The sequence below is a fragment of the Anser brachyrhynchus genome (assembly GCF_964034855.1).
Source record: "Anser brachyrhynchus genome assembly, chromosome: 30".
Classification (NCBI taxonomy): domain Eukaryota; kingdom Metazoa; phylum Chordata; class Aves; order Anseriformes; family Anatidae; genus Anser; species Anser brachyrhynchus.
The window spans coordinates 845419-868730 of record NC_137723.1 but is presented as its reverse complement, the minus strand read 5'-3'; the positions used below and the strand labels follow the sequence as shown (position 1 = coordinate 868730).

The window sequence follows — 23312 nt, the reverse complement described above, 5'->3', positions numbered from 1 at the left end:
TGGCTCCTGAACATGCCCCAGCAAGGGCAGGAGAAGCACTGCAGAGGGCAACCCAGTGCACACCTACCTCTATTTTGAGGCAGAAGACACCTTCTCCATGCTGGAAGGAGAGGGGAGAGCTGGTCACAACCCATGGCCGGTGCCCAGTGGGTGTGGGCAGGGTGAGGGTCCAGCCCTGGGCTGCTCTGTCCCAGCTGCCCACCCTCCCCTGCACATTGCCTTGGCGTCATCATACAACCCAAGTGTTGGGACACTCACCCAGCTCTGCAGCTAGTTGTGCTGGAAAAGGAAGAGAAAAGCAAGGCATGATGAGAGGGGGAGCTGCTCAGCCCATGGCTGCTGCCATGGAAAGATGCCAAGTGTTTGGGTTTATGAAGGGAGTCTTACCCATCTTTGCATCTTCTCTCACTGGAAAAGGAAAGGAAAAGAAATGCATGTTCAGAGAGGAGTGCTTCAAATTCCATGACTAATTCCATGGCTAGACCCCAGATTTCTTTGTCCAGGTGAGAGGGCACAGACAGTCTTTCTCTCAGACTGGGAGGGACCGGACTAACAGGGAGCAAGACCCAGCTTTGAGCAAGGCTCATGCACGTGGAGCAGTAAGGACAGACACTTGTGCAGCTCTCTGCACCGTGCCACCAAAACACAAGTGGAAGCGAATGGGGATGGGTGGAGGACGTCCCTGTCCCAGAAGCGTCAGTGCAGAGCGGGGCAGCCCCACAGCTCGCTCCCCGTTCCCACCTTGATCCCCGTTCCTTTCAGCCATCCCGGCCGTGTCCCGTGCCCAGGGCAGCCCCAGCCCCAGCACTCCGCCCTCCTCTGTCAGGGTGAGGGGCCAGCCCTGGGTTTCTCTGTCCCAGCTGCCCACCCTCCCCTGCACATCGCCTTGTTGTTCCCTGGGGCCCAAGCACAGGGACACTTACCCAGCTCTGCAGCTTGTTTCTCTGAAAAGGAAAGCAAAAACAATGCGTGATCACAAGGAAGAGCTGCTCAGCCCATAGCTAGACTTTGAACACATATCATGAGGGGGAAATGGCCGACTTGCACCCAGATTGTGAGAGACCTGACTAACAGTCAGCTAGAACCAGCTTTGAGCAAGGCTCGTGCACGTGGAGCAGTAAGGACAGACACTTGTGCAGCCCTCTGCACCGTGCCACCAAAACACAAGTGGAAGTGAATGCGGACGAGTGGTGGATGTCCCTGTCTCAGAAGCATCTGTGCAGAGCTGGGCAGCCCCGCAGCTCGCTCCCCGTCCCCACCTTGATCCCCGTTCCTTTCAGCCATCCCGGCCGTGTCCCGTGTTCAGGGCAGCCCCAGCCCCAGCACTCCCCACTCCCCCGCCAGGGTGAGGAGCCAGCCCTGGGCTGCTCTGTCCCAGCTGCCCACCCTCCCCTGCACATCGCCTTGGTGTTGCCCTGAGGCCCAAGCACGGGGACACTCACCCAGCTCTGCAGATTGTTCCTCTGAAAAGGAAAGCAAAAGTAATGCATGATCAGAGGGGAATGTTGCTCAGCTCATGGTAGACCGTGAATGCAGCCCATGACTGGGAAAATACTGCCTTGCTCCGAGGTGGGACCAGACAAATAGTCATTGTGGCCCAGCTTTGTACAATGCTCTTGTAAGTGGAACAGTAAGGACAGACACTTGTGCAGCTCTCTGCACCATGCCCAAAATCAGGGACACTCACCCACTTTGGCAGCCAGTTCCGCTGGAAAAGAAAGAGAATAGTAGCGCATGAGGAGGAAGGACAGATTCTCATCAAATGGCTGCTGCAAAGCCAAGGGCCTCAATTCCTTCGGATTAGAGTGGGAGACTCACCCAGTCTTGCATCTTTTTCCTCTGAGAAAGAAAAACATAAGGAATCCATGATCAGAGGGGAAAAATTCTCATCCCATGTCTGGACCCCAAATTCTTTGGGTTTGGGGATGGAGACTCACCGATCTCTGCAGGTTGTTCCTCTGTAAAAGAAAAAGAAAGAGAAAAGTAATGCATGTTCAGAGGGGCAGCTTCTTATCCCATGGCTACTCCTCTGAGAAGACACCAAATGCTTTCTCTTTGGGGAAGGAGACTTACCCAGCTTTGCATCTCTATTCACTGGAAAAGGAAAACAAAAGCATGAGTGATCAGAGGTTACAGCTTTTCACCTCAGGGCTGATCCCATTTGAAGACCACGAAGGGTGTAAAGTGGAAAATGACCAACTTACACCCAGACTGGGAGGGACCAGACTAACAGGGAGCAAGACCCAGCTTTGATCAAGGCTTGTGCACGTGGAGCAGTAAGGACAGACACTTGTGCAGCTCTCTGCACCATGCCACCAAAACACAGGTGGAAGTGAATGCAAGTACAGAGTAGGGCAGCCCTGCAGCTCGCTCCCCGTCCCCACCTTGATCCCCGTTCCTTTCAGCCATCCCAGCCGTGTCCTGTGCTCAGGGCAGCCCCAGCCCCAGCACTCCCCACTCCCCCATCAGGCTCCAGCTGCTCCTCCAGCACCCCACAGCCACCAGCACACAAGCCCCCACAGCCCACCCAGACCAGTCCCTCCCGCAGGGACGCCACTTCCCCAGGGGGCTGGGGGCAGGGACTGCAAGGACTCACCCAGCTCTCGGCTCTGTGCCGCTGAAAAACAAAGGCGGAGGAACAGGAGGTCAGCAGAGCAGCTTGGTTGCTCGGTGGGAACATCTGCAGGGGCTCTGGGCCTTCCCACTAGCCCCACGCTGCAGCCATGCTCCCTGGCCTCCCACCCAAGGCCCCTTGCCTTCTCCCCTGCCTTCGTTGCCCAAGGCAGAGGCCAAGAGGATCCTAAGGCCTTTGGGATCCCCAGGAGAACATTCCCTTCCTCCTCCTATGCACCTCCCTGGGCCAGGGCTCAGCCCCGCTCCAGACCCACGCCGGTCCCTGCAGAACACCTCCCTCCGCTCCATCCCTGCCCTGCCAGCTTACCTTTCTTTCGAAAGAGATAAACACCGAGGCCAATGGACACAGCCAAAAGCACGAGGACCAGAGCCAGAGCCACCATCCAGGGCTGGGCGTTGTGGAAGAAGGGAGCTGAGAAAAGGCACAAAGAAAAGGGCTCTGTTTCCATGCCCCAGGGTGGAAAATCAAGACCCAGACTTCTCCCAGCTCAGGACAAGTGCAGGGGCCAGGAACACCTCACCGTGGCTGCGCTATTTGTACCTGCGATGTGCAGGGACGATTCCCGCTCCTGCTGGAGGCGGCTGCTCCTGACCACGCAGGACAAGGGCCCCTCCACGCTCCCGGTCACGATGATGGCACCTTCGATTTCAAAGAGCCCCTCCTGGTCCTGGGAATGTGTCTGGGAGACTGAGGACAGATGCTGCCCGCGAGCATCCCTCCACAGCAGCTGCGGCAGCGGGTACCAGCCGGCCGATCGACACAGCACCCGGACGCCTCCGGCCTCGTAGCTCCCCAGGGAGAGGTGGGGGTCCGTGCCTGTGGCTGGGGGAAGAGCCCGCGGCTGGGGCTTGACTTGGGGAGGGATTCAGTTCCAAGGCAAAGACCCCATCTGCTCCCATGCCAGACACAGTCCAGCCCAGCCACGGCCCCAGGGGCTCAGGGACCGGGCACTTCACGTACCCACCCCCACCCCAAAACCACCCTTGCAGGAGCCAGACTCAGAGAACAGAGCTGCACAATGCCAGTGGCCCCAAATCACCCTGAAAACCCAGGTGCTGAGCTTCAGCACCTCCAGGCAGCGTCTCGGCATTGAGTCATGCTGGTTCAAGAAGCCCCAAGACTTCCAGACAACGTCTCATGTCTCCCCCAGCACACAAAGCAAAAGTAAAGCAGACATCCGGCAGCTCAGAGGACTCTGCGATTCTCCCTGTGTGGTGTTTGGTCCCATTGCTGACACAGCTGAAGGTGCTGCTCAGCAGCCTGTACCCAGTACCCTCAGAATATTATGATTGTTGTCTTCGAGGACACCAGGGAAAACGGACAAAAATATCCATGGAGCTCTCTCCCCAAATATTACCTCCACATCCATGGGCATGCTCCATGCTGTGAAAGAGCTAAAACATTGAAAGGACACGTAAACTCTCCCCTGGAAGCATCACCCCAGCCACTAACCTGACACCTCCAGCTCCACAATGTCTTCGTCATAAGCATTAGCATTTTTCACAGTGCAGACGTACTGGCCATCATCTGAGGGTCTCAGCCCCGTGATTCGCAAGTCCAGGCTTCCAGCAGAGAGACCATCTCTGGCCAACTCTGTCCTCCCAACATATGCCCCCATCTGCTCCCCGTACAGGTCCTCTCCATTGCGGTAGTGGTGCACTGTCTCAGAGATATTGTCCCGGATCCACCTGACCTCCAAGGTACGAGCATCCCGTTGAGGGGACAAGTGGCAGGGCAGCACGACATCCTGCCCCACGGTGGCAGTGAGAGGCTGGCCTGGTGCCATAACTCTGAGCTGGGCTGGGCAATGGAGAAGGGCACAGAGAGGCGGTGAGATTTTTGCCATCGCAAATTTAGGGGCAGTGAGTGACAAAGGGTGAGCTGTGCATGAGTTGCTGCGTTCTGCATCCCCCGTGTCCCATGGGAAACCACTGGGGAAATGGGAGAGGTAGAGGGAGGATGTGCAGGAGAAGGAGGTGTGCTGGGAGTGGGAGCCCTCTCTGCAGCATTCGGGCAGGTGAAGAAGAGCCAGAAAGGGCAGCCAAAGCCGTGCCCGTATTGTGTGAAAGAGCCAAAGTGAAAGTGAAACCCATTGGGGGCTGAGCTGTGGGCTCGGGTTCCCCCAGCCCCACGGCCACTCCCCTGCCCCACGGCAGCATGTCTGCCAGGCCCAGGTGGAGAGCCCCCAGCAGCCCCACAGGATCCTACCTGAGCCCATCTGGAGGAGGAGCAGAGTGACGAGGGAAGTCAGGAGGTCCCTGGCATGGCTGGTGAGGCTGGGGCGTTGGCAGCCGCAGGGGAGCCCCATCTGAGAGAGAGGTCCCCTAGGGGGCATGCGGCCCACCCAGGGGTTCTTCTCCAAGGGAACCCCACCGAGAGAGCGGTCCCACACAACACTCAGCAGAGCTGCAGGAAGCACAGGGCTATGCCCAACTTCCCAAGCCTTTTCCCACATCCTGGTTGCAATAATCCTCTAGGAGGAGCTCTGGCCCTGGAGCAGTGGGAAGAAGTGTCTGGGGAGCTCTGTATGCCTAGCACTGAGATGGGGAAGATGCTAAAACTTATCCGAATTAATAGTTAGCTACATATATTGTAAAATATCCTGATTATCGGGGATGTAGATGAGAATCTTATGAGAAGCAGAAGTAAAAAGGAAGATATCGCTCAAGGCCAACAGATGAGGGAAGGATGAACAACTCGTTAGGGAAGGATGAACAACTTGTTGGCAGGAAACAATGCAAAGATAAGCAATAAACTCCTCAATACTGTCCAAGAGCAGGTCAAAGTCCAGAAAGGTAAAAAGTTTGACCTCCTTTTCCTCTTTGCCTTCATCCTGAAAGACCCCTGCCTGCAACCACCAGGCTACATTACGCAGGCACAACCGGGAAGAGCTAAGGGTGGAGAGTATGGAAATGAGTACTTGGAAGAGGTCCGCCTTGTCGGGGATGTTGTGGTTTAACCCAGTCGGCAGCTAAACACCACACAGCCGTTGGCTCACCCTTCCCCCTCCCTCTCTGGGATGGGGGAGAGAAACAGGAAAGTGAAGCGTGTGAGTTGAGATAAAGACAGTTTATTAACACAGTTTATTAACACATTAATTAACATTAATAATAATAATAATAATAATAATAGTACTACTACTAATAATGTGTATGAAACAAGTGATGCACAATGCAATTGCTCACCACCCGCTGACCAATGCCCAGCCTATCCCCAAGCCGGTCCCTCCACCCTGGCTAGCCACCCCTATATATTGTTTAGCATAACGGGGTGTGGAATACCCCTTTGGCCAGTTTGGGTCAGCTGTCCTGGGTCCATCCCCTCCCAGCTCCTGCTGCACCCCTAGCCTGCCCATTGGCAGGACAGAGCGAGAAGCTGAAAAGTCCTTGGCTTGGTGTAAGCACTGCTCTGCAACAATTAAAACATCAGCGTGATATCAATATTATTCTCATCCTAATCCAAAACATAGCACCCTACCAGCTACTAGGAGGAAAACTAACTCTGTCCTAACTGAAACCAGGAGAGGGGAAAATAATGAATATGTATTAGAGCTCATTTGATATGTAAAAGCGCACTTTTTTGAGGAAAGCTATTCCCACTGCGCCCGAAGCACTGCAATAAAGTATACGTACTTTACAACCCTATGGTTGTGGAGTCTTTTCCACGCGTCATCACCACCATCCCACGGCAGCTGGGTGCCCAGTCCACTGCCTTCAGCAAGAACGAGGGGCATTTATCCTGAAGGAGCCTCTCCAGACCTCCAGGGAAATGCACTCTCTAGGCTTGTCCATCTCCACCCATCTAAGGAGGAATCAAACAGGGAGCATTGGGACAATGCGGAGGTGCATAATGTCATCTCGAGACCTCTCCAAATTCTATCTTGGGGGTGTTTGGTCTTGGAATTTAAGCTGTCAAACATTGCCCCAGTTTCCAAGAAGGTCAGTGAAGAAGGCCCTGGGAATTACACCCTATCAGTGAACCCTATCTGTGCCATGACTGCAGGATGGGTTTCACCGTTCCCTTGGCCTTCCTCCTCTGCCAGAAAAGCCACGTGGGGCCCAGGCCCCATGTCTGCTCCGACTGTGGGAAAGCCTTTTGGGAGACCACGACCCTCTGCAGGCACCAGCGCATCCACACGGGTGAGAAGCCCTACCACTGCTCGTACTGCGAGAAAAGCTTTCGGGCCAGCTCCACCCTCGTCATCCACCAGAGGAACCACACCGGGGAGATGGGGGGTCTTTGGGTCTCCATCCCCACAACATCACAGCTCCTCCATGTCCCATCCATCCTAGAGCTTGATTTTTGCTGCCGCTTGTGCCTTCAACTCCGAGCATAACTTTTACTGTTCCTCCCAAACAACCCTCTGAAGATGATTTATGTGCATTTAGGAGGACCATGCATGCAGCTGTTGGTCATGGCACAGCTTCTCGTAGTGCTTAGGGAAAGTGGTGGTCAGTCAGTCCCCAGTCCCGGGATGGCTTTGTGGATGGTGGGAGCCCAGTGGGATGGAGGACGATTGGGTTAGGGGGTGGTAGGACAGCAGCGGGATGGAGGATGATGAGGTTTGGGGATGGTGGGAGCCCAGCGAAATGGAGGATGATGGGGTTTTGGAAATGGTGGGACCCCACTGGTACGAAGGTAGATGGGGTTTGTGGTGGTGGATCTCAACTGGAATGGAAGACAATGGAATTTTGGGAGATGGGAATGTTCTGGGAGGAAGGAGTATGGGGTTTGGGGATGGTGGGATCTTGGTGGGCTCTTAGTGGGATAAAGGATGAGGGGTTTTGGGGATGGTGAGACCTGACGTGGATGGAGATGTATGGTGGGGTTTGGAGACGGCTCAGCTTGGCTCATGCCTTGAGAACCAGATGGAGGAGAGCATCTGTGTCTCCTCATTGTGTAGCTGGGTTCCAAGCCCCTTCTTAGCTTCCCACCTTCGTATACTGAAACCTTCAAAGAGGCCAAAGGAGTCCTGCAGCCACGGAGGCTCCATCTCACTGAGGTTCGGTCTGCTTGGATCACCTGCTTCTATCGGATGCAGTGTCTTCCAAAGACACGTTTCCTTCCCCAGTTTCCCCACCATGTCTGCTCTTGATTTTAATGCTGCGATGTTTAAAATACACCCCAATGAATTTGGCTCAAGAGTGTTTGTCTTTTTCCATGCTTGCTTTAAAATGAGGTGTAATAAAGTGGAACTGGTTTTCTGGGAGTGCAGGTTTTTTATTGATTGCTGAGGGCTGGGGGAATCTGGGGTGGCCCCGTGGCTCCTGCATGTCCATCTCATGAAGAATTTGGGTGCTGGGGAGTGAAACATGACTGCAGCAGGCTGTGTGCTGGGGCATGGAGGTGGCTTGCAAGGACCTGAGGGACAGCTTCGAGGCTGAGGCCACCTGCTGCCTGTGCTTGGAGGACTTCCAAGAGCTCGTGATGCCCCCTGTGGGCACAGTCGGGGAACCGAGAAGCAGGGGGAGCTGGAGCATAGGTTCCTCCTGGCTTTTGACTCCCAGGACCAACACCAAGGTGACTGTCTGCTGCAAGGCGCATTTCTGATACACATGGCCAGCTCCTGCCCGCTGGCGGCCAAAGGCTCCGTGATGGGTTTCGACTTCACCCTGGCCTTCAACAAGAACCAGCTGGTGTGCTACGACTCCGACACTCAGCGCTTCGTCGCCTGCGACTGGGGGCTGCTGCGGCTGCAGGCCACCCACCTCGCCGCCCACCTCAACAACGACAGCACCTGGGTGCAGCGCGTCGAGGCCCGGCGCCAGGCCTGCAGCGACCTGGCCCTGCGCTACTGGGACTGGATGGCGCTGCGGCGCAGTGAGCCCCCGGGGGGGCTTGGCGTGGGGCCGTGGTGTGGAAGCGCTGCAGGAGAATATTGCCTGGGGTGTTGCGTGGGAGTGTTGCAGAGCATGTTGCATGGGGGCATTGCGTGGGGCTGTTGCAGAGCATATTGCATGGGGGCGTTGCATGGAGGATAGCAGAGGAGTGTTGCAAAGGGCATTGCACGGAGGAGTTGCAGAGCATGTTGCATGGAGCTGTTGCATTGTGGCATTGCGTGGGGGCATTGCACAGGGGTTTTGCAGAGTATGTTGTATGGGATTGTTGCACAGGGGTGTTGTAGGGCATGTTGCAAGGAGATGTTGCACCAGGCATTGCATGGGGGTGCTGCAGAGCACACTGCATGAGGACGTTGCAGGGGGATGTTGCACGGAGCACTGCACAGCGCACTGCATTGCACTTTGCATGGGGATGTTGCACGGAGCAATGCCTCTTGCAGGGTGTGGCACAGGGGCGTTGCACAGGGCATCTCGTGGGCATCGCATGGGGATGTCGCACGTGACATCGCGTGGGACAATGCCTAGAGCTTGCACAGGGCGTTGCATGGGGAAGCAGCATGGGGAAGTTGCGCTGAGCTTTGCACAGGGCGTTGCACGGGAGCGTTGCACGGAACATTGCATGGGGACGTTGCACGGGGCAGGGAAAAGGGGCTCGCCCACCACTGACCCCATCCCCGTCCCTGCTCCAGCGCAGCCCCAAGTCCGCATCATCCCCGCGGAGACGGGGAACGCCCGTGTGCCCGTCCGCCTCACCTGCCACATCTGGGGCTTCTACCCCCCCGAGGTGACTGTCATCTGGCTGCGCAACGGGGACATCCTGGAGCCCGACGGCTGCAACCCCATCTCCGCCATCCCCAACGGCGACTGGACCTACCAGACGCAGGTGTCCCTGATGGTGGCCCCGGTGGCAGGCGACACCTACACGTGCTCGGTGCAGCACGTCAGCCTGCAGGAGCCTCTCCTGGAGGACTGGAGTGAGTGGAGAGGCGCAGGACGGCACCCGGAGGCCGGCGGTCTTGCCCACTCTCCGCCACTCACCCGGCCGTGTCCCCGCAGGTCCCGGACTGCTGCCGGAGGTGACGATAATGGTGGCGGTGGCCACCGTGCTGATGGTGGTGGGACTTGGCTTATTTCTCGCCGGCGTCTACCGCTTCAGGGCCAGGCCTCCCGCCCCCGGTGAGTGGCCGGGGAGAGCTGGGGACGTGGTCAAGGGTGATGAGGACTCTGCTCACTCCTCTTCTCCCCCCTGCAGGTTACACTCCCCTCCCTGGAGAAAACTACCCTAAAGGTAACGGTGTCCCCATCCCCGTCCACATTGGCGAGAGCCGAATCACCCCATCTCTCGCCCTGTCTGTCCCCCTTCCCCAGGCAGCATCTGAGGACCCCCAGACAGACACCTCCTGGCACCTGTGGCTCCCGGATGGCCCCATCTCAGACCCGATGCTGCGGTACTGAGAATAAAGATGCTCCACAAGCCCTGCTGGCATCTCTGCAGCATTCTGGGGACAGGGCAGAGGCTCACGGGGCTCCCACGGTGTCCCACCAAGTGGAGAGGGTGGGTGGGGGACATGGCATGGGACCCCAAAGGGCCAAGCATGCCCTGGGGTGCCTCAGGCACGGCACTGCTGGCCAGCCGAGGGAAGGGATCGTCCCGCTCTGCTCGGCCTGCTGTGAGCACTCGAGCACTGCGTGCAGCTGTGGGCACCACAGCAGACGAAGGGCATGAAACTGTGCGAGAGACTCCAAGGGAGGGCCACAAGGATGGAGAAGGCTCTGCAGGGCAAGGGGTGTGAGGAGCGGCTGAAGGCGCTTGGCTTGTTGAGCCCAGAGCAGAGGAGACGCAGGGGAGGCCTCGCGGCTGCCCACAGCTTCCTGATGAGGGGAGCGGAGGGGCAGGCGCCGGTCTCTGCTCTCTGGGGCCAGCGACAGGGCCCGAGGGAACGGCATGGAGCTGCCACAGGGGAGGCTCAGGCACTGAGGAGACGGTCTGCTGCAAGACACCTTCCCAGGCACCAAAGCCTGAGGACAGAAAGCACCCAGGAAATGCCACTGCCAGACTCCATCTTCTTGTACAAAACTTTATTTGCTGCAGTCCTGCTGCTGCTGCGCCTTGATGTGCTCCAGAGGAGGCAACAAAGAGCCCCCACAGGCTGCTCATGCTCAGCACCAGGCACAGAGCAAAGATCAACCCCAAACTAGGAGGCAAAGGTGGCCTGCAATGGCCGGCAGCACACGGTGACCACATCCCTTCCACTGCGGGTCTGCAAGCAGTGCAAGCAGAGGGGAGAGGAGCGTGGAGAGCTGCTGCAGCCCCTGTGCTGCCCGCTGGGGTCAGAGGCAGGGTGAGACCCGCGGGTGCCAGCAAGGCTTGTGCCCCAGCACAGGAGCTGCGTGCAGGGCAGAGCCCAGGGTCTGCAAGGGGCCTGGCCCTGCTTGCAGCATCCCAGCCCTCCTCCAGCAGCAGGGAAGGACACGGGGCAGCCCCTGGCCCCACTGCCCCTCATTTCTGTGCTGCTCCTGCAGGACCAAGGAGAGGTGATGCAGGAGTGGGTGGAGAAGGGCAGGAGCCCCCCAGGGCTGGGGACAGGGTCTACAAGGTGCTGTCCCTCAGGCACAGCTGAATTCCCTGTGACCACAACAGGAACCAGGGGCGGATGCTCTCCCCATTGAAGGAGGCTGCTGTGAAAGTGAAGATCTCCACCCCGTTGTCAGCACTGATAAAAGACACCTGCTGCTGGGTACAGTCGAGACAGACCCAGATCCTCGTGGGGACAGGGGACAGGGACAAGGGGGTGGGAGGAGATGTGAGAGACATGAGCTGCCCCTCTTTGTACTGCACAGCCCAGATCCCTCCTTCGGGGCTCATGTCGATCCATTTCTTCCTCTTCACAGATGCCCTGGCCACTCCCACAGCCCACCGTGAATACTTTCCCCTCTCCCCCTCCTCCTCCACCTCCCAGCAGTGCCTCCCCTCTCTGAACTCCTCACGGCCCAGCGTGCAGCACCAACAGCCAAATCTCTCCGGCGTGTCAGGCACCTGCTGCCATGTACTTTCCCATTTCACACTCATGTGGTCCTGAGACAGGACAAGCAGGGGATGAGCCGTGTGCGGATCCAGGGTCACCTTCACTACAGGGACAGAAGGAGCCAGGCCATCAGGGGCAGAGCTCAGCCCTGGGCAGGCTTTCCCCAGCTCGGGGCCCGGAGCTGCCCCACGGGGCAGGAGATGGGGCACCTCTTGGCTCCTGAACATGCCCCAGCAAGGGCAGGAGAAGCACTGCAGAGGGCAACCCAATGCACACCTACCTCTATTTTGAGGCAGAAGACACCTTCTCCATGCTGGAATGAGAGGGGAGAGCTGGTCACAGCCCACGTGTGGTGCCCAGTGAGTGTGGGTAGTGTGAGGGTCCAGCCCTGGGCTGCTCTGTCCCAGCTGCCCACCCTCCCCTGCACATCGTCTTGGTGTTTCGCTGGGGCCCAAGTGTTGGGACACTCACCCAGCTCTGCAGCTTGTTTCTCTACAAATGAAACAGAAAAAAAAACATGATCAGAGGGCACAGTTTCTTATCCCATACCTCTCACTATGACACTTTTTTTTTCTTATTATTATCTTTTTTCCTTTTGGAGAGTGAGACTTACCCAGCTCGGCAGCTTGTTCGGCTACAAATAAAAGAGAAAAGGAATGCATCAATGAGAGGAGTCAGCTTCTCACCAATGGCTGCTACAAACCAAAGACCCCAAATTCCTTCAGTTGTGGGGGGGAAGAGAGACCCACCCAGTCTTGCATCTTTTTCCTCTGGAAAAGAAAAGCATAAGGAATGCATGGTCAGAGGGAAAAAACTTCTCATCCATTGTCTATGCAGCAAATTCTTTCAGGTCAGGGATGGCCACTCACCTATCTCTGCAGTTTGTTTCACTGGAAAAGAAAAAGAAAGAGAAAAGCAATGTATGGTCAGAAGGGAGAGTATGCCTGTGGGAAGACACCAAATGCCTTCTCTATGTGGAAGGAGACTTACCCAGCTTTGCATCCTTTTTTGCTGCTATAAAAAGCAAAAGGAATGAATGGTCAGTGGAGAGACTTTCACCCCATTGCTGCTTCCATGGCTAGACCCCAAATTTTTTTGCTCTCATGCATGCGCCCATACCACCTTGCTGCCAGACTTGTAGCGACCAGACCAACAAGGACCGAGGCCCAGCATTTTGCAAGACTTGTACCATTAAGAACAGACATTTGTGCAGCTCTCTGCACCGTGCCACCAAAATACAAGTGGAAGTGAATGGGGACGGGTGGGGGACGTCCCTGTCCCGGAAGCGTCAGTGCAGAGCGGGGCAGCCTCGCAGCTCGCTCCCTGTCTCCACCTTGATCCCCGTTCCTTTCAGCCATCCCAGCCGTGTCCCGTGCCCAGGGCAGCCCCAGCCCCAGCACTCCCCACTCCCCTGTCAGGCTCCAGCAGCTCCTCCAGCACCCCCGAGCCACGAGCACACAAGCCCCCACAGCCCACCCAGCCCAGTCCCTCCCAAAGGGACACCACTTCCCCAGGGGCTAGGGGCAGGGACTGCAAGGACTCACCCAGCTCTCGGCTCTGTGCCGCTGAAAAGCAAAGGCGGAGGAACAGGAGGTCAGCAGAGCAGCTTGGTTGCTCGGTGGGAACATCTGCAGGGGGTCTGGGCCTTCCCACCAGCCCCACGCTGCACCCATGCTCCCTGGCCTCCCACCCAAGGCCCCTTGCCTTCTCCCCTGCCTTCGTTGCCCAAGGCAGAGGCCCAAGAGGATCCTAAGGCCTTTGGGATCCCCAGGAGAACATTCCCTTCCTCCTCCTACGCACCTCCCTGGGCCAGGGCTCAGCCCCGCTCCAGACCCACGCGGGTCCCTGCAGAACACCTCCCTCCGCTCCATCCCTGCACTGCCAGCTTACCTTTCTTTAGAAAGAGATAAACACCGAGGCCAATGGACACAGCCAAAAGCACGAGGACCAGAGCCAGAGCCACCATCCAGGGCTGGGCATTGTGGAAGAAGGGAGCTGAGAAAAGGCACAAGGAAAAGGGCTTCATTTATGTGCCAGTGGGTGGAAAAGCAAGACCCAGACTCCTTCCAGCTCAGGACAAGTGCAGGGGCCAGGAACACCTCACCCTGGCTGCGCTATTTGTACCTGCGATGTGCAGGGACGATTCCCGCTCCTGCTGGAGGCGGCTGCTCCTGACCACGCAGGACAAGGGCCCCTCCACGCTCCCGGTCACGATGATGGTGCCTTCGATTTCAAAGAGCCCCTCCTGGTCCTGGGAATGTGTCTGGGAGACCGAGGGCAGGTGCTGCCCACGAGCATCCCTCCACAGCAGCTGCGGCAGCGGGTACCAGCCGGCCGATCGACACAGCACCCGGACACCTCCGGCCTCGTAGCCCGCCAGGGAGAGGTGGGGGTCAGCGCCTGTGGCTGGGGAAAGAGCCCGCGGCTGGGGCTTGACTTGGGGAGGGATTCATTTCAAGGCAAAGACCCCATCTGCTCCCATGCCAGACACAGCCCAGCCCAGCCATGGCCCCAGGGGCTCAGGGTCCGGGCGCTCCATGCACCCACCCTCACCCCAAACCACCCCGGCTTGTGCCAGAACCAGAGAGCAGGGCTGCACAATGCCAGTGGCCCCAAATCACACTGAAAACCCAGGTGCTGAGCTTCAGCACCTCCAGGCAGCGTCTCGGCACCACACTGTTCTGGTTCAAGAAGCCCCAAGACTTCCAGACAACGTCTCAGGTCTCCCCCAGCACACAAAGCAAAAGTAAAGCAGACATCCGGCAGCTCAGAGGACTCTGCGATTCTCCCTGTGGTGTTTGGTCCCATTGCTGACACAGCTGAAGGTGCTGCTCAGCAGCCTGTGCCCACTGCCCTCACAATATTATGATTATTGTCTTCAAAGACACCAGGGAAAACAGACAAAAATATCCATGGAGCTCTCTCCCCAAATATTACCTCCACATCCATGGGCATGCTCCATGCTATGAAAGAGCTGAAACATTAAAAGGACACATAAACTCTCCCCTGGAAGCATCACCTCAGCCACTAACCTGACACCTCCAGCTCCACAATGGCTTCATTATAAGCATCTCCCACAGTGCAGACGTACTGGCCATCATCCGAGGGTCTCAGCCCCGTGATTCGCAAGTCCAGGCTTCCAGCAGAGAGACCATCTCTGGCCAACTCTGTCCTCCCAACATATGCCTCCATCTGCTCCCCGTACAGGTCCTCTCCATTGCGGTAGTGGTGCACTGTCTCAGACAAATCATCCCGGATCCACGTGACCTCCAAGCTGCGAGCATCCTTGCGAGGGGACAAGTGGCAGGGCAGCACGACATCCTGCCCCACGGTGGCAGTGAGAGGATGGTCTGGTCCCACCACTCTGAGCTGGGCTGGGCAATGGAGAAGGGCACAGAGAGGAGGTGAGATTTTGCCATCGCAAATTTAGGGGCAGTGAGTGACAAAGGGTGAGCTGTGCGAGAATTGATACGTGCTGCATCCCCCGTGTCCCATGGGAAACCACTGGGGAAACTGGAGAGGAAGAGGGAGGACGTGCAGGAGAAGGAGGTGTGCTGGGATGGGAGCCCTCTCTGCAGCATTTGGGCAGGTGAAGAAGGGACAGAAAAGGCTAGTAATATAAGGCAGATTTAATATAAGCCTTAATATAAGGTGTGTATTGCATGGAAAAAAAAAAAAAAAGAAAAAAAAAAGAGAGAGAGAGGGGGAAAGTAAAAGTGAAACCCAGCGTGAGCCGAGCTGTGGGCTCGGGTTCCCCCCTGTCCCATGGCCGCTCCCCTGCCCCACAGCAGCACGTCTGCCAGGCCCACAGGGGAGAGCCCCCAGCAGCCCCCCAGGATCCTACCTGAGCCCAGCCAGAGGAAGAGTAGAGTGAAGAGGGAAGTCAGGAGGCCCCTGGCATGGCTGGTGAGGCTGGGGCGGCTGCAGCACAAGGGGAGCCCCATCTGAGAGAGAGGTCCCCCAGGGGGCAGGGGGCCCCCCAGGGGTTCTTCTCCAAGGGAGTCCGACCAAAAGAGAGAGGTCCTATGGGTGACCCTTTCGGTGACAAACTGGAGCTGATTGATACGGCGGTGCACTAAGGCATAGAGCGCTAACCAGGCTAGAATAACAGAAAGTGGGAACCAATAAGGAGTTGTTAGGCTCGGACGGGCCTACAGAGGGCTACGCGTGATCAAAAGGAATGCACCAATCAGAAGTCTGCAACTATGTTTGCCAGCCACTTGCAGTGCATGTAGGGGTTCAGAAAAGCTATATAAGATCTGGCATCGGGACAATAAAGGGTGTCAATTTCTCAGCTATCTTGGAGTCCGTGTCGTCATTCCCTTCAAATAGTGACCCCGACGTGATAAGGGGTAGAGCAACGCTGCAGGAGCGTCCGGAGGGAGCCCAGCCGAACGAATCAAGCTTGCAGCTGGACTGCAGCTTCAACCCCGGGACATCGCCTGAAGGACAGGTGAGCGGCTGGGCATTCACAAGGGGAGCCAATCTCTCAGGAGAAGAAGAAGCAATAGTAACATTATTAACGCAATTGTTAACAAAAAGGGGTGTAAAATACGACCCATTTAAGATAAAGCTACTATTAAAGCTTTTGCAGAAACAAGGGGTCCCCTCGACGGCCTCAGCTATATTCGATGTAGAGACTTGGGAACAAGCGGGGGAGAATGTGTGGGAGGCAGCATCAAGCGGGGATGCGACCGCCGCTGAGGTTATGACCACGTGGGGCCTGGTAACGGAGACTTTAAGAGCGTGGCAGGCGGAAAAGAAGGTACAGAGCGCCACCGAGCGGGCGATCCTGATAGCAGCTCCGGGATCGGAGTCTGATGAGCCACCAGAGCAGGACAATTTAATAGACGTGGGGGACGATCAAGAAGAGGGTCGCGAACCAGCACTGTTTAGCCCTACTCCGCGAGCCCCCTCGGCTCCCACATTGCCCCACCTTAACAATGCCTCCCTGGGAGTTCGAATTTTTGATCCACAGGAGCGATGGGAGCAGGTACGCCGGGAAGCATTAAATGACGGGGACCCAATAGGAATGGCTTTCCCGGTAGAAGTGCGTGCCAACGGTCCAAATGAGTATCATGCTTTTCAATGGGATTTAATTAAAGAATTACGAAAGACGGTGACTACGTACGGGTTGCACGCACCGTTTACACAGTCGTTGTTAGAGAACGTCATGACTGGTCAATTGTTAGTGCCCTACGACTGTCGCCAGATTGCCGCAATGATTTTAACCCCAACACAAAAGTTGCTGTGGGAACAAAAGCGGAAAGAAGGCTGCGAAACGGCCGCCTTACAAAATCTGGAGAGACAGCCTGGTGGCCCTCTTATGGGAGCCGGGATCCCACAACTAATGGGGACTGAGCCATTGCTGGACACGAGATTGCAGGCTAGGCTCAATGATGCCATCTTGCGACAGTCTGTGTCTCTGGCTCTCCAGGCAATGTTGAAATTACCGGAAGTAGGAAAAGTTGAACCCTCATTTACGAGTATTAAACAACAAGTAAGCGAACTGTACATGCAATTTATCGATAGATTACGGGACGCTGTAGATAAACAGGTTGACAATCGCGAGGCAAGAGAGGCATTGATATTAAAATTGGCTGTAGAAAACGCAAACACCGACTGTAAAAAGATACTCCAAGCATTACCAGTTAATACTATGTTAGTGCAGATGATAGAGGCATGTAACCGAGTTGGATCAGTGGAGCACCACACTGCCACCTTAGCTGGAGCCTTTGCGGCAGCGCTTCAAATCGTGGGTAAACGTTGTTTCCGCTGCCAAGCTACAGGACACCTTGCTGTCGAATGCTCCCAGCGGGGCATGGGGGGAGGCCGCAGTAACCCTGCTCCCCCCTCTGCTTGTCCCCGATGTGGAAAAGGGCGGCACTGGGCTAGCCAGTGTCGCTCGAGATATAACACAGAAGGTCTGTCCATGCAATCGCGATGGGGAAACGGGAGGCGGAGCGTGGGGCAGGGCCGCGCGATGACACAAGTGCCTCAGTCCTCGATGGTGGGCAGGCCGCCCTCATGGGACTCGCCTCGAGTAATGATGACAGCCGGATCACAACAACAGCAGAGCACCGCTCCAGTGGCCTCGCCAAATATATCACTGTGGATTCCCTCACTGCCAAAACCCGAGGAGGCGCCGGTTTGGATGTCTCCACAGTAGAGGACTGCACCCTTTGAGACACTCGGGTGCGCAAAATAATGCTGAACATTAAGGGACCAATAGGTAAAGGATATAGCGCGCTCCTGTTGGGGCGCTCAAGCACCACCTTGACAGGACTTTTTGTACTGCCTGGAGTTATTGATGCTGATTATGAAGGGGTCATCCAAGCCATGGCGTGGACTCCCTCGCCACCAGTGCTTGTGCCAAAGGATACCAGAATTGCCCAGTTAATATTATTTAAAGCAACGGTTCCCCAAGCAGAACAGTACGAGTGATGTGACAGGGGTTTTGGGTCAACAGGATCCCCGTCAGTCTTCTGGGCCTCGACCATTGCCACCAAAAGACCTATATTGACCCTGACACTACATCACCCGACCGCTGACCCCCCAAATGCCCTAGTCATGGTGTTAATGGATACAGGGGCAGATGTAACAGTAACAGCCCTAAAGGACTGGCCCAGCGGATGGCCGTTGGATTCAACTGCAAAAGGCCTCATGGGGGTGGGTGGTGTTTCCAATACTTGCCAAAGTAAATATATGCTTACCATTAAAACTCACGAAGGTTCGGCATACCACGTTCGGCCATATGCTGCCCCAATACCTGTCAGCCTCCTGGGGAGAGATGTGATGGGGCAGGGCAATTTCATCCTGAGCTCTCCGGAAAATTTTCGATAGCGCCCATTGACGAGTGACCACTCATGAAACTCACCTGGAAAACTGAGAAGCCAGTGTGGGTGGATCAATGGCCACTTCCAGCGGAAAAGGTCGCTGTGCTCCAAGAACTTATTAAAGAGCAATTGAAATTAGGACATATCACTCCCACAACTAGTCCTTGGAACTCACCAATATTTGTGATCAAAAAGAAAAATGGGAAATGGTGACTGCTCCATGACCTGTGCCAGATAAACAACGTCATGGAAGACATGGGAGCTCTCCAGCCCGGATTGCCTTCCCCTACTGTGCTCCCTCGAAATTGGAATATACTAATTATTGACTTGAAGGATTGTTTTTTTACTATACCACTTCACTCTGAAGATGCTCCCCGATTTGCCTTTTCAGTCCCAAAAATCAACAGGAGTGAGCCCATAGACAGATATCACTGGACTGTACTACCCCAAGGGATGAAAAATTCCCCAACTATATGCCAGACATACATTGCAGAAGCTTTGCGCCCTGTGTGAAGGCAATTTCCTCATGTCTACAGTTATCACTATACGGATGATATATTGCTCTCCAGCCCATCCAAGAGCTTAGAGCAAGAAGTGATGCCTGTTCTACAGCAGGAGTTGCAAAAAAGAGGGTTACAAATTGCGCCAGAAAAAATCCAGATGGAAGCACCTTGGAAATATTTAGGCTGGAAGATATTACAACAGAGTATTCAACCCCAAAATGTAGCCATTACAACGGAAATCCGCACGCTGAATGATGTCCAGCAGCTTATAGGAAATATAAGTTGGATACGAACGCTCTGCGGCATTGATAATCAAACCTCAGCACCATTGTTTGAACTTTTGAAGGGGGACACGGACATTAATGCACCCCGAAACATGACTAATAGGGCCAGAATAGCTTTAAGCAACGTTGAGGAAAAAATTTCAGCCCAACAATGCCAACGACGCGTGGAAAACTTACCCATTCAGCTCTACATATGCAACCAGAATCCGCAACCTTTAGCTATCATCGCGCAATGGGATCCAGCCGCAGCGAATCCACTATTGTTACTGGAATGGGTGTTCTTACCTCATCAACCTACTAAGACATTCGCGACTCGCATTGAAATGTTTGCAGCCTTAATTAAGAAGGGCAGAGAACGTATCATAGAGATAGCTGGAGAGGAACCAAAAAGCATTGTTATCCCGATAGTTAAGGACTACCTCGACTGGTGCCTCCAGAATAGCATTGAGCTGCAAGCAGCCCTTTCGGGCTTTGATGGTCAATTAGATAAACACCTCCCTTCTCACAAAATGTTCACCTTTTATAATAATGTTCAACTTGAGGTTAAACCCCTATATAGATGGCACCCTGTCCAAGGACAAACTGTATTCACTGATGGGTCAGGGCGAACGGGAAAAGCTGTAGTTACATGGGAACAAGGGGGCCAGTGGAATCACATACTGGAAAACATTCAAGGCTCCCCACAAATAGTAGAATTGCATGCAATAATATTGGCATTTAAACAATGGCATCAGGTTCCAGTGAATATTGTGTCAGATTCACAATATGCGGTAGGAATGGTACAAGGAATTGAACGATCTCAAATCAGGCACATTCAGAATGAAGCACTATTTGCAAAATTCAAGGAATTGCTATTCCTTGTTGAGCAATGTACCCATCCATACTGCATAATTCATATTAGGAGTCATACCACCTTACCAGGTTTCCTTACAGAGGGGAATGCCCGAGCCGATCATCTAGCTAACATAACATTGCAAGTCCCGGTACCAAATACACTATCTCAGGCTCGTTTGTCACACCAGTTCTTTCACCAGGCAGCGAAAGTATTGTCCAGACAATTTGCCATCCCTATAGGAGAGGCAAAACTCATAGTCCAAACCTGCTCAGATTGTCAACAGCAGACAGGCCCACTGACTACCGTCAATCCTAGGGGCCTCTCCTCCCTCCAGATTTGGCAAACCGACGTTACTCACATTCCCGAATTTGGAAGGTTAAAATATGTTCACGTATCCATAGACACCTTTTCACATGCAATCTGGGCCACGGCTATGGCAGGCGAGACTAGCCACCATGTCCAAGCACATTTTCGTGCCGCCTTTGCCGCCCTTGGCATCCCAAAAGAAAGAAAAACAGATAATGGCCCTGCATATGTCAGCCACTCTACAACGGCATTTTTCCACACTTGGGGTATCACACACAAGACAGGCATCCCACACTCACCCACAGAACAAGACATAGTAGAACGAGTACACCGCACAATAAAGGACCTGCTAGCAAAACAAAAACAGGGGGAGACCCAAGAGACACCACAGAATAGGTTAGCTAAGGTAATCTATGTTATGAATCATTTAACGCTACCTTTTCAACACGAAGATGTACCACCCCTTATTAAGCATTTTAAAATAATGGAATCAGGACTAACATCAGTTAAAACAGGGAAAGCGATGGTTATGATGCGAAACTTGGATACCGGGGGGTGGGAAGGACCATACTAGCTAATAACTTGGGGGCGAGGGTATGCTTGTGTCTCCACGGGACAAGGACCACGATGGGTGCCAGCCCGTGGCGTGCGGCCTTGGTTGGGACCACTGCCCTCCTCCACCTCTGCAGTTTTGGCACCGCATGGGTCTCAATCCAGCCCAGACGATATTTCAACAGCTTAAAAAACTGAATGAGTTGTCTGATAAGCTAACAACAAGCTCACTGGGATTGGAGTCTTGGCTAAAGGGATTAGGAATAACCGGGTGGCTAACGGAGTTGGTAAAAGATAATGATTATTTTGTTTATCGCATTTGTTGCAGTTATAATAGTTATACCATGCCAGTTGCAATGTTTGCAAAAAATGATTAAATGTTCATTGCGCACAATTTGGCTTGTAGAAACAAAAAAAGGGGGAATTATGGGTGACCCTTTCAGTGACAAACTGGAGCTGATTGATACGGCGGTGCACTAAGGCATAGAGTGCTAACCAGGCTAGAATAACAGAAAGTGGGAACCAATAAGAAGGAGTTGTTAGGCTCGGACGGGCCTATAGAGGGCTATGTGTGATCAAAAGGAATGCACCAATCAGAAGTCTGCAACTATGTTTGCCAGCCACGTGCAGTGCATGTAGGGGCTCAGAAAAGCTATATAAGATCTGGCATCGGGACAATAAAGGGTCTCCATTTCTCGACTATCTTGGAGTCCGTGTCGTCATTCCCTTCAAGGTCCCTCACGGCAGCCAGCAGAGCTGCAGAAAGCACAAGGCTACGCCCAACTTCCCCAACGTTTGCCCACTTCCTGGCTGCAATAAACCTCCTGGAGGTGCTCTGCCCCTGGGCCAATGTCTGGGGAGCTCTGCAGGGCTGGCACCACCATCCCATGGCAGCTGGGTGCCCAGTCCACGGCCTTCAGCAAGCACAAGGGGCTTGTCACCAGCAGGGGCCTCTCCAGACCTCCAGGGAAAGCCAGCGCCTAAACTTGTTCATCTCCACCCATCTAAGGAGGAATCAGTGAGCAATGGGACAATGTGAAGAGATGACAGTGAAGAGCTGAGCGGGATTGGAGGCTGCAGGGAATGGGGCACAGCTGTGTGCTGAGCCTGGAGCTGCCACCCTTTGCCCAGGGTGCTGAAGGCAAAGAGCCAGCCCTGCTCCGGGCTCCAGTAAAGCAGCCGTGGCAGAAGGTTGGCTCAGATGGGCAGGGACCTTCTTCTAGAGCTTACGTGGATAAGGAAAGTTTCTGTTTGCTGGAAGTGAGGTCAGGCAATGTGGAAGGACTACAGAGGTACTGTTTGCCTTTGTAGGGAGAAAATTTGTATGGCCAAAGCACAATTTGAGTTGAAGCTGGACAGTACTGTGAGGGGCAATAAAATGGATTATTTTTTAAACTATCTTAACAGCAAAAGTAGGATGAGAGAAAACATTGGTCTGCTACTGGATGGGGATGCCCAAACAGGGTCATCGACTTCACAGGGATGTTTAATGCTTTCTTTGCCTTTGTCTTCAACACTGATGCTGGGCTGTGGGACCCCAGGTGCCCTGAACTGGAGGACAGTGACTGCAGGAACGATAAACTCCCAACAAACCCCGAATTTGCTGCTCCAGATGGATACATACAAGACTATAGGGCCTGATGGGATTCATCCCAGAGTACTAAGAGAACTGGCTGCTGTCATCATGTGTGCTGGTTTTACTCAGGTGGGTAGCTGAACTTCACTACAACCGCTCTCTCACTCCCCCTCCTCAAAGGGAAAAGGGGAGAAAATGCAATGAAAAGGGTTCAAGGATTGAAATAAGGACCAGGAGATCACACAATAATTATCATCATGGGCAAACTGACTAACCATAGGAAGATTAAAGGAATTTACTAGCTATTACTAAGAAGCCAGAAAAGTGAGAAACAAAGAAAACAAATCAGAGATATCTTCCCCTCATCCACCCCCACCCTCTTCCACCTCCTCTCCCCAAGCGGCGCAGGGGAACGGGACAATGGGGTTTGCAGTCAGTCTATAGCACTTCGTCTCTGCTGCTCCTTCACGGTCACTCTCTTCCCCTGCTCCAGTGTGGGGTCATAGAATCATAGAATATCCCGAGTTGGAAGGGACCCACAAGGATCAGTGAGTCCAACTGCTGGCACCACACAGGTCTACCCAAAAATTCAGACCATATGAATAAGAGCACAGTCCAAATGCTTCTTGGGGGACATGGTCAAGGGTGACAAGGATTCTGCTCACTCTTCTTCTCCCCCCAGCAGGTTACACTCCCCTCCCTGGAGACAACTACCCTGCAGGTAACGGTGTCCCCATCCCTGTCCCCATTGATGAGGGCCGAATCACCCCATCTCTCGCCCTGTGTGTGTCCCCCTTCCCCAGGCAGCATCTGAGGACCACTAGACAGACACCTCCTATCACCTGTGGCTCCCGGATGGCCCCATCTCAGACCTGATGCCGCGGTGCTGAGAATAAAGATGCTCCACAAGCCCTGCTGG

At 54.6% G+C, this 23312-nt stretch overlaps 5 protein-coding genes across 8 annotated transcripts in view; 2 read left to right on the top strand and 3 right to left on the bottom strand.

Moving 5' to 3' along the window:
• LOC308184294 (butyrophilin subfamily 2 member A2-like) overlaps positions 1-393 on the bottom strand; it is a 92312-nt gene extending 91919 nt beyond the window's left edge. For both annotated transcript variants that reach the window (XM_080571339.1, XM_080571338.1), the window contains exons 1-2: positions 259-393; positions 68-100 (exon numbers count right to left, since the gene is read on the bottom strand). In XM_080571339.1, the coding sequence (XP_080427465.1) occupies positions 68-100; positions 259-307 (82 nt within the window). In that variant the 5' untranslated portion in view covers positions 308-393. The remainder of the gene's footprint in view (positions 1-67; positions 101-258) is intronic.
• On the bottom strand, positions 297-6440 carry LOC308184285 (butyrophilin subfamily 3 member A2-like). Of its 3 annotated transcripts, XM_080571303.1 has the most exons (12): positions 4844-5105; positions 4088-4435; positions 3176-3457; positions 2942-3046; positions 2597-2617; positions 2074-2094; positions 1938-1958; positions 1819-1839; positions 1688-1708; positions 1443-1463; positions 924-944; positions 297-408 (listed from the first exon to the last, which is right to left on the bottom strand). In XM_080571303.1, exons 1-12 carry the CDS (start codon positions 5088-5090, stop codon positions 326-328), a joined length of 1212 nt encoding a protein of 403 aa, XP_080427429.1. In that variant the 5' UTR covers positions 5091-5105; the 3' UTR covers positions 297-325. The 3 variants fall into 3 exon arrangements, with proteins under 3 accessions (XP_080427429.1, XP_080427427.1, XP_080427428.1); XM_080571301.1 differs by having other exon boundaries at positions 369-408; positions 1938-2094; XM_080571302.1 differs by lacking the exons at positions 297-408; positions 924-944 and having other exon boundaries at positions 1288-1463; positions 4844-6440.
• A 1723-nt stretch (positions 6441-8163) lies between these two features.
• Positions 8164-23304, top strand: LOC308184293 (HLA class II histocompatibility antigen, DM beta chain-like). Its single transcript, XM_080571337.1, has 5 exons — positions 8164-8455; positions 9165-9449; positions 9532-9651; positions 9728-9763; positions 23197-23304. Exons 1-5 carry the CDS (start codon positions 8191-8193, stop codon positions 23205-23207), a joined length of 717 nt encoding a protein of 238 aa, XP_080427463.1. The 5' UTR covers positions 8164-8190; the 3' UTR covers positions 23208-23304.
• LOC308184211 (butyrophilin subfamily 1 member A1-like) lies at positions 10754-15479 on the bottom strand. Its single transcript, XM_080571069.1, has 9 exons — positions 15346-15479; positions 14534-14875; positions 13626-13907; positions 13335-13496; positions 12371-12391; positions 12251-12271; positions 12115-12135; positions 11782-11967; positions 10754-11604 (listed from the first exon to the last, which is right to left on the bottom strand). Exons 1-9 carry the CDS (start codon positions 15443-15445, stop codon positions 11066-11068), a joined length of 1674 nt encoding a protein of 557 aa, XP_080427195.1. The 5' UTR covers positions 15446-15479; the 3' UTR covers positions 10754-11065.
• LOC308184282 (endogenous retrovirus group K member 8 Gag polyprotein-like) lies at positions 15654-21519 on the top strand. Its single transcript, XM_080571297.1, has 2 exons — positions 15654-15954; positions 16087-21519. Exons 1-2 carry the CDS (start codon positions 15682-15684, stop codon positions 17668-17670), a joined length of 1857 nt encoding a protein of 618 aa, XP_080427423.1. The 5' UTR covers positions 15654-15681; the 3' UTR covers positions 17671-21519.
• Positions 23305-23312: the final 8 nt, after the last annotated feature.

Bases quoted from the DNA above. Each gene is read 5' to 3' on its own strand.
- LOC308184285 (XM_080571301.1), bottom strand. From the start codon at position 5,090: ATGTGGGAAAAGGCTTGGGAAGTTGGGCATAGCCCTGTGCTTCCTGCA. The intron at 3,047-3,175 runs GTACAAATAGCG...GCCTTTTCTCAG, and splicing joins ATCGTCCCTGCACATCGCAG to CTCCCTTCTTCCACAACGCC. The intron at 1,709-1,818 runs GTGAGTCTCCCA...TTTCTTTTCCAG, and splicing joins GGAAAAAGATGCAAGACTGG to CGGAACTGGCTGCCAAAGTG.
- LOC308184293 (XM_080571337.1), top strand. From the start codon at position 8,191: ATGGCCAGCTCCTGCCCGCTGGCGGCCAAAGGCTCCGTGATGGGTTTC. The intron at 8,456-9,164 runs GTGAGCCCCCGG...TCCCTGCTCCAG, and splicing joins CTGGATGGCGCTGCGGCGCA to CGCAGCCCCAAGTCCGCATC. The intron at 9,450-9,531 runs GTGAGTGGAGAG...GTGTCCCCGCAG, and splicing joins GCCTCTCCTGGAGGACTGGA to GTCCCGGACTGCTGCCGGAG.
- LOC308184211 (XM_080571069.1), bottom strand. From the start codon at position 15,445: ATGGGGCTCCCCTTGTGCTGCAGCCGCCCCAGCCTCACCAGCCATGCC. The intron at 12,392-13,334 runs GTCTGGAGCGGG...TTTCTTTTCCAG, and splicing joins TTCTGCAGGGACCCGCGTGG to TGAAACAAACTGCAGAGATA. The intron at 11,605-11,781 runs GTAGGTGTGCAT...CTGTCCCTGTAG, and splicing joins TCTTCTGCCTCAAAATAGAG to TGAAGGTGACCCTGGATCCG.
- LOC308184282 (XM_080571297.1), top strand. From the start codon at position 15,682: ATGCACCAATCAGAAGTCTGCAACTATGTTTGCCAGCCACTTGCAGTG. The intron at 15,955-16,086 runs GTGAGCGGCTGG...CTACTATTAAAG, and splicing joins GGACATCGCCTGAAGGACAG to CTTTTGCAGAAACAAGGGGT.